The 8,746-nt window shown below is 44.5% G+C and overlaps 1 protein-coding gene across 1 annotated transcript; it reads left to right on the top strand.

Annotated features, from left to right (window-relative positions):
- Positions 1–5,792: 5,792 nt before the first annotated feature.
- Positions 5,793–8,239, top strand: LOC8024875 (serum amyloid A protein; the record flags this gene model as incomplete). The annotated part of the gene is made up of 2 exons (XM_002407273.3): positions 5,793–6,031; positions 7,895–8,239. Coding segments are annotated over 2 exons (495 nt in total), but the record flags the coding sequence as incomplete, so codon positions are not given.
- Positions 8,240–8,746: the final 507 nt, after the last annotated feature.

Genomic DNA, 8,746 nt, shown 5'->3' with positions numbered 1-8,746 from the left:
GTTTCCGGGAACGTCATATCCGCAAAGCCCTGGAATCCCTCTGCCGGCTTTGAATAGCATAAGCGAGCTTGAGTAAATTTTAAATTACAGCTATATTATAATCAAGTGAAATGAGTAATTTTAAGACAGTTTTGCGCAGATTCCAAAAGTTATTTCTGCGAGAGCCTGACAGCACGCAAGGTTTACAATTATTTGATAGCCGCTTTGTTCCGACATGACACGGACCGAAAGTCACTTACGGTTTGGGTATCGTCTGCATATTTTTGAAGGGCATCATCTGCGCGAAGGCTCGTGTGGATCGGTCTTTGGTTGCTCACAGTGTGTCCACTGGCTGCAACGATGCCGCAGTGTTTCGCAGTTGACTGCACAACTTTGCTTTCGTATATATCTCAGCGAAATAAGAGGCACCGCCGTCGTCGAGTGTGGTCAGACGCTGTCACGCGCGTCCGATTCACCCCCACAGCGAAGTCCGCTTCGTAGACGGTAGTATTTAACATCCGGCTGGCGTGCAAACACGGTTGAGAATCGCGTCAATTCGGCAAAATCAGGCGAAAATGCGCGAATTTAGATGCGCATTTTATCGTACAACGTTATACCCGACAAACGAGACTAACCCGGTAAAATCCTGCGGTCACCTGCCACGCAAATAATAATAATAACAATAATAAAAGTGAGTACATTTTTGTAAACAGTGTAATCGGATTGTCGTCTCCGGCGAAAATTTAATACTGTTGCATTTGATTTTTGCAAGATAGAGTTCGTACTGATTTAGGCCTTTAGCAACTATAATGTGTAGAAAGTCTGAATTAAAATGAAGAAGAAATAAGCGTGCTTTGGCGTTTGTTGCTGTTGTATAAAATATTCGCAGTTCAATCCCCACCCCTGCCCGTTTCAATCTTGAGCATCGTAATGGCGTGCGGTCGTGTATCCCTACTGCGTGGTTCACATTAAGGACCCCAGGCTAGCAGTAGTACTGCACTTGCTACATGGACCTTTTCCACATACCGACGGCACCAGGCGGTGGCTGCACGAACTAAAAATCGAGGAAGTGACCTAGCTGCGCTACCAATCGATAACGGAAGCTACGCTACCAGTTTCTTCGCTCTCTGAGCAGAGGCGCCTGCCCAACGCGACTTTAAAGGGATACTACAACCAAATTTCGGTGCTCATTTTTTGGTCTATATGTGTTCAAAAGAGCAGTATCACATGGAACATACCAATATCTTGTTAAAAAAGTTTGGAAAAGGAATTTTAAAACGAATTAAACGATTAGCAAAGAGCACCTGGTGGATGTCGCTAACGCCTCGTTTGTAATGCTCGTCTAGGAACCTTGACAGCTAGTGACGGAGGTTGTCTCGTCTCCGGCCACGACGAGAGAAGGGGGGAAGGAGGAACTCCTCTCTTCCTGAGAATCCCTTTTGTGTGTCGCAGAAGTCGCTATTGTCCCCCTAGAAGATTATAGAAGATTAACCCGTCACTGAAAATTCGAACAAAAGCAGCCGCTTCGGTGGCTGGAACGACTAGGCCATCCTCTCGACGTCAGCCTCGCCGTAGCTTTGCTCGTCTTGAGAACACCTACGTCACGATTGCGTTGGATGTCACGTGCTCTAAGCTGGCCTTCTCCGAGCGCTTGCCAGAGTGGGCCGTTTATAACAAAAAATACAGCCACCAGGATCAAAATACAAACGTGCGATTGTCATTTACGGATATTGTGGATCATATTAAACCTATTTTTGAACACGACGGGAATATTTCAAATTTCGTTGAAGTATCCCTTTAAAGAGGGGCATCCGTGGCGTCCACCCAAACGTCGTGTTTTCCTTTCCTTCGACGTTTTTTTTTTTTTTGTGTAACACAATTATATATATGTTGCCGTTACGTGCTCTACTCGCTGATATACAGCCTCCTTCCGAATTTCCTCGATTTTTCGTTCCGACTTCCGCCGCTTGGCATCGGGCGCTCGCGCGTGTGCAGAACGCTTCTCGGAAAAGGTCTATTGCTTATCTACAGTGGGTAACAATGTCGCCATGTTCTAACAGACTAAACTCCTGCTGTTTAAACAATAACGACTGATTTGTTTGTTTGTATATTTTTTTAACGAATCCGCCCATAATTTATTGCTTGTTAGCGTGAGGGTTTATATTATCGCAGGTGTGTGTCGTGGTCTATTTGTAACCGAAATAACTTCTTGTTATGTTTACGCGTAGGTGGTACTCGGAAAGTGACACGGGTGCGACGGCAGCGTGGTTTGTGTACAAGTTGTTAAAAACAAAAGTAAAGCAGCTCATTTCGATGTAACGGCGCTTCTTTGACCAATAAAGTTCTATCACATTTGTCTGTGAACACGTAAGAAACCACGTTCTAAATTTTAATGTTTCTAACACCAAAGTAAAAAAAAAAAAAAAAAAAAAAGTTTTCACGGCATTTTACAAACGCCAAGCAAGAATTTTTCGAATTCAGAACTGCACAATTCAGGGCAGTTGAGGGTAATACTGTCCGTTGACGTAATCGGTGAGTTGTGTCGTTTCTGCCGTCCCGCAACGCTTTCCACAATCCGCTACAAGATCCGGATTTTTTTCAGTGAAGGCTAGCGGCGCGCAGGCGCAGTAGCGATATATTCGTTGCGGATAGCTTAGCGGAGGGAGGAAAGAGGTTTACGAAAACACCGAACGAAGATACGCTAGCCGATAATTAACATGGACACAGCACAACAGACTGAACCTGCAGAGTATCCACATGTTCTAAAAACGCAAACCACTTCATAGCGGCAGCAGCTGGAGTTGTTCGGTACAGCCAACGTCCTGTACCAACCTAGGGCTGCTCAAACGTCGAGAAAGGTCGGACCCTCTCCCACTTTCACCCCCCCCCCCCCCCCCCCCAAATTTGGTGAAATGCCCGGATGTAACAAAATACATAACACCGGCTCTTTCGAAGCCTTCCTGGGTTGTAATTAACCAGTTTCGCTTCTTTTCTAGAGACCCCCATAACTCCCAGTTTAGCCTCAGGGCTAAAAAAAACACTAGCGCAAGCTCCTTAAAAACCCCTGAAAAGAAAAACAAGCTTTTTTAAAAACAGTTTGGTTGGGACACTCGTGTCAAAAAATTAATTTCACGTGAAAAAATAAATTAGAGCAATATTGGCGGAGCGAAATTTATAATAAATTCTGCGCGCAAGGTCGTGACGTCACGGAATGGTCACACACTCTTACCACCTCAGCGAGATGGTCAGACACTCTCTCCACCTCAACGTGATTGCCAAGCTGATCCAACCCTCCTCCTCGCGCCCGAAATGCCGCGAGAGAAAGCGAGTGGAAAGGAAATGACTACCGACTAAATCGCGTCTTGCGCCGTCAATATTGCTCGAATAAAATAAAATAAAAATCGCGTAAAATTATTTTTTTGACACGCGTGTCCCAACTACGCTGTTTAATCTTTTTTTTTTCTCTTTGCAGTGGTTTTTAAAAAAGAAAGAAAAAAAAAGGATGTTGCAGGTATACACACAGAGAAACACTTTGTATCCACTTTTTCTGCTCTCATCACCCAGGCGACAAATGCCGAGTCATTGGGTACGAATGCGCGCGCGGCGTCTGATACACCGCAGGAGAGTACTGCGCATGCTCAGAACGCGCCGTCCAAAACCTCAGTAAACAAACATGGCAGCGCGCAGAAGGGTGATTGCAGAGCAGGAACCAACTGCTACTACGACACCGCGCAAACCGGCGCCTGTCGCGTCTTCTGCACCATTCTAGAGAAGGGAAAGCAAAGGAAAGCCTCCAAACACTTATTCTGCTTTCCCTTCTGCGATACCCTCCCTCAGTCGTGTAGAATGGTGCAGAAGGCACGACAGACGTCTTCTGGGTTTAAGTGACAAACAGTTTTCCCCCAGCACCATTTAAAAATAAAATCTATATCGGCTTGAAGATGGAAACTTAGGAAAAACTTTACACTATCAGCAGACAAAATCCTTCTTGCATCATTAATACAATACCAATTATGGTTTATGAACAAACGGAACAAAATCTATCCCTAGATTGAACCTTCCGACACACCGGAACTTGCAATGAACTCATCAGAGCAGCTACTAAAAAACATGAACGGAGTTATAACGATTACTAAGATAACTATTAAACCACGCGCACATAGGTGCTGACTGAAGCCATGCAGAACAAGCTTATGTTATAATAATTCGTGATTAACTCAATCAAAGCCTATAGGAAGATCGAAATAAATCGCGTCTTCTCGTCTTCACTTTGAAACTATTGGTGCCAGAACAAGTCACCGATGAGCATAAATTTGATTCGACGGACCTTCCTTTCAAGCAACCATGTTGAAATAGTTTCGTCTTCAGTTAAAACTAGATACGCCCAAATACAACTTCCTCAAAAACTTTTGCAAAGCTGCATAGTAATGAGACAGGACGGTAGTTATTGACTAAAGTGGAGTCACCAGCTTTAGAAATAGGATTACCGAGAATTTCTATAGTTCGGTTAAATTACCTTGTGCAAGACACAAGTTAAAAACGTGGGCAAAGAGAAAACAATAACCTTTAATAACAAAACTATAGGTATGTCAACAGTACCAAAGTGTATTTGTGGCCTTTATAAAATGAATTGGTCATAGAGATGTCATCGTGATTAAGACAACTTACACAACAAAAATATCTCGACACAATAGGAATGTAACGCACGTCCGTCGATTCAACATTTCCTCACTTTTCTTTACCGCGCATATAAGTTGGTCCTGGATGTTTTCTGTTTAGTTCAAGGATTCCAGGCAGAAGCATGGGTAAGCTGTCCAGACCTTAACTTTTATCCTAGTTCTTTTTAGTGAATTTTTCCGGCTCTGTTGAACGTGGCAGTTCTTATCGCTTTACGTCACCTCCTTAACAAAAAAAAAAACAAAAAAAACGCCTCTAGTAATTATTAGTTTTTTTTTTTTTTTTTTTTTTTTTAGATAAGCCGAAGTCACATTGCTCTCATACAAAAAGCACGGTGTCGTCCGAGGACGTAATGAGAGATTTGTCTGCGGACAAGCGTCAAGAAAGTCTGACGTATGGATGTTAGCTTCATAGAGATCTACAAGGTGTTCCACGTAATTTGAGTCAAGGTTTAAAAATATTTGGGTGCCTCTTATGAAGACGAAACCAAACGAATATGTTTGTTCATCGTTTGGAGCAACTGGGGCTATTTGTTTGCCAAATGAACTAATTAAGTAAGATTAATAATTGAACTTTTGAAATATCCAATTTAGAGCAAAATTTCCACCGACAAAGTTGTAGAGCGTTCTCAGAAACATCAAATTTTTATCAATAAACCTCTAGCACGGTTCGTTTTTCCACTACAATGCAAGGTGCACATGCGCAAAGTCACACTTTTTTTGTTTATTTCATAAGTCGCAAGCTTTTTTTAAAGCCCATAGATGTTAAGGTTTCTCGGTAAAAGCCACTGAATTGGATGTTTCTGAGGACGCTCTACAGCTTTGTCCTTGGAACTTTTGCTCTAAATTAAATACTTCAAAAGTTAATTAATTAATCTTAATTATTTATTTAATTGGACAAAATACAAAAAAATAGCCTGACTTGCTCCAAACAATGAACAAACTTATTTCTTTGGTTTCGTCTACCTAAAATGCACCAAACTATTTTTAAAACCTGGTGCAAAGTACGTATGTTTTCATACACTTTTGGGTATGATAATTGTGACAAGAAAGAAACACGCCTCAGAAAGTGTCGACAGACTGTGTTTTGTGTTATGTATATTAAAAAGAGTCTGATAACTATATTGTGCGATCTTGACATTTCACTCCACATTTATTTCAGCGATCCCTGGCCGAATACTGCTGTTAGTGGCAGTAGCACTGGCCTACTTCGCTACCGTCCAATGTCAAAGTGGCGGTACTAGCTGGTCTAAGTTTGTCGACTGCTTGAGGGAAGGCGGACGTACGTTGGGCACTGGGGTCGGGATCTGCGTCCAACGAGCAATGCTCGCTCAATACAGGCGCATGAACCGCGCCAATTGCCGAAATTGTGACAAGTAAGTGAACGAGAGTTTTCTGCACTGTCGTCAAACTATAGTTAGGGTTTGGTGTTTTCCGTTGAAACAAACAAAACAAAAAAAAAAATAAAAAATACAAACAAAAGTACACCGAATTCGTTTTTAAAAATGTAACCGAAAAGGTCAGTATCCTTGAGCGGTATGGCGCATGGGCGTCCATTTTGGAGTACGGGCCATTCGTCAATGGGTACGGGAAGTTCGTTGAAAGACAATTCGTAGAAGTACAAAGTTGCGCCAGACGGCCAAAAAGAACATGCTTTTGCCTGTAAGACTCGTCAAAATATTAGGCTCTCGAATTTTCTTTCACGTTCCGCCCATTAGAAGGTTTGATGAAAGAGCCTAAGCACGCAGCTGATCCCGTCATACTACCGTCTCCTTTCACAGTGGTGTACACTGTACTTCACTGACTAAATTTCTTATCTACAACGCCGAGAAACTGGGGAAAAATAGGAAACGAGAGACTAAAACTAGGGTGCCTTTATGTCAAGCGAACATGAAGGCACTCTAACTCAAACCGTGCATTACAGCCAATGCCACAAGGTAGAGAGTGTGTCCCAACATTTTCAAGAGAAGGTAAAGAAGGAAGAGGAGAGAAAGGCTGGGATTCCCAGCCTATCTCTCTTCTTCCTCCTTTCCCTTCTCTTGAACAGGTTGGGACGCTCTCTCTCCTGTGGCTTTGGCTGTACTGCACAGTTTCATCAGGGCGCCGCCATCTTGTTCGGTTGGGATGCGCTTGGACGCGTCATAATCTGATTGCAAAGCCTTGCTAAAGGGGTGTCCAAACAGGACACTACAAAACGGGCGCGCCCGCTTCAATTTTCACGATTTGTCGGAGTCGTGCGTTTTGTAGCAGCGCCCAAGCGCAACCCACTGAGCAAGAAAACGGCGCCCTGAGACCTTAAGCTAGCTGCCCTTGAATCCACTGCAATCGTCGAGCGCTTGAGAACGCGGAAAGCCGGCGTCTGGCGTTAGGCTCTCGCATTCGAACGCGTTCGGCGAGTGCAGTGCAGTGGAGATAAAGGCAGCTAGCTTTAGGTCTACCCACAGATCATTCCAACCACAGCTCGGTTTCCTGACGTCCCCTCTCGTCTCCTTTTCTCCCTCACTTTCTCGGCGCATAGTCCTTGACAGCTTGACAAACACATGCGGGCGTGGTTTATTATATTTCACGCTTTTTGCATTCTGAACCTTTCTTCGGCGCTTGTATCACCTGATACCGCAATCTTATTGGCCGAAGAGCGATAACAGTATACTCGGGAGGGATTCGTCACGCCCTGTGTTTTTTTTAAATTGTCAATGAATATAGAGCCCCTGGTCTGGAAATTTCAAGTTTCCACCACAAAAGTCTTCGTCGTGACAAAAAGACAAAAAAAAAAAGAAAAAAGATCGGGAAACGTTGATAATTTTTTTTAAAGACCGACGACCCAGTTCGTGCTTTCCACTTCTCCCTCGCTTCCTCCTCTCCCCACTTCTGCACTGTCTATCGTTGCATGTTTCCCCCTCTCTCAAGGTGAAAAGGATCTTCTGCCTCGCAGAATATCGAGTCTGGTCGTCGGCCTTTAAGCAGATGCAAATATGGTCTTTAGGTCTCAAGTAAACGTGTTTCCAATTGTCCATCTTTTCGACGGGTCCGCAAGATTCAAAAATAGACACACCCAGCGTATGCTTTCTCAACGGCGGCTTCTTCGAACCCACGTCCGTTTATAAAAAGACTCTCCGATCGATCTCATTGGTTGACTCCCAGGGAAAACTTTACCATGGCGTGAGGAAAATATTTCAGACCGGGTAACCGAACGACCGTGGTGAAGACCTTCCCGAGGAACATCACCTTCGCTCTTCCAGGTACTTCCACTGCGTGGCGAACAGGAATGCTATGCGCTGCGGCGGCAGGAGCCGCAGAAGAAGGCAAATCGCCTGGAGAGTGGCCACGGTGGTCAGCAACTGCCGAGAGCGCTCCCAGGGCGGCGGACGGGACAGCCGGCAAGACCAGATCGCCAACCGCATCGGACGTAATGGAGGAAACTGCGAGAAGGCCTACCTGAAGAGAGTCAGGTGCTTCTTTCATCCCAGGACCGGAAGGTGTTCACGCCGCGGCTAGGGAAACCTCCACCGCCCTTACCTTGTTGGTCGGTGCACCCCCTGAAGAAGCTATCTGGTGGGCCGAATAAATAGACCATTTCGGAAATATATGGTAACTCCCCCATCTGCTTGAGGCTTTGCGACGATTCGATGTACGGTACGTGAAAGATCGCATAGGTATAAAAGACGAAACTGGGTTTTATTTCATAATGCAAAGAAGGCAGAAGGAAACCAAACAACAAACGACGTGGTGACCGTGTTTTGTGTTCGTTTTCTTTTCCGCGTCTTCTGAACTAACAAAAATAAGAACGGGGCGAAGACGATGACAAATTAAAAGGTAACCGACAGGACACAGCGTTGTATGTGTCCCAATGATTACCTTTTATTTTATCATGGTCTTCGCGCCGTTTTTACTTTTATTATGTCTGTATACCAGCAAGGCCCAAACTTATACTCAAACTAGATAATGGACCGTGCCTCCAGCAGGCTCTGAAGTCACACCGCTGCGGTGGCGCTGCTGTCGGCACGGCGCATGCGCAAAGGCTTGACGCGAATCTGGTGTCTGCGCACACGCACTGCTCTTATCTGGCGAACGCGGACTTGTTTGTAAAAAAA

The sequence above is a fragment of the Ixodes scapularis genome, unplaced genomic scaffold, assembly GCF_016920785.2.
Source record: "Ixodes scapularis isolate PalLabHiFi unplaced genomic scaffold, ASM1692078v2 PGA_scaffold2__306_contigs__length_199485367, whole genome shotgun sequence".
NCBI classification, from domain to species: Eukaryota; Metazoa; Arthropoda; class Arachnida; order Ixodida; family Ixodidae; genus Ixodes; species Ixodes scapularis.
This window is presented reverse-complemented; position numbering and strand designations above follow the sequence as displayed.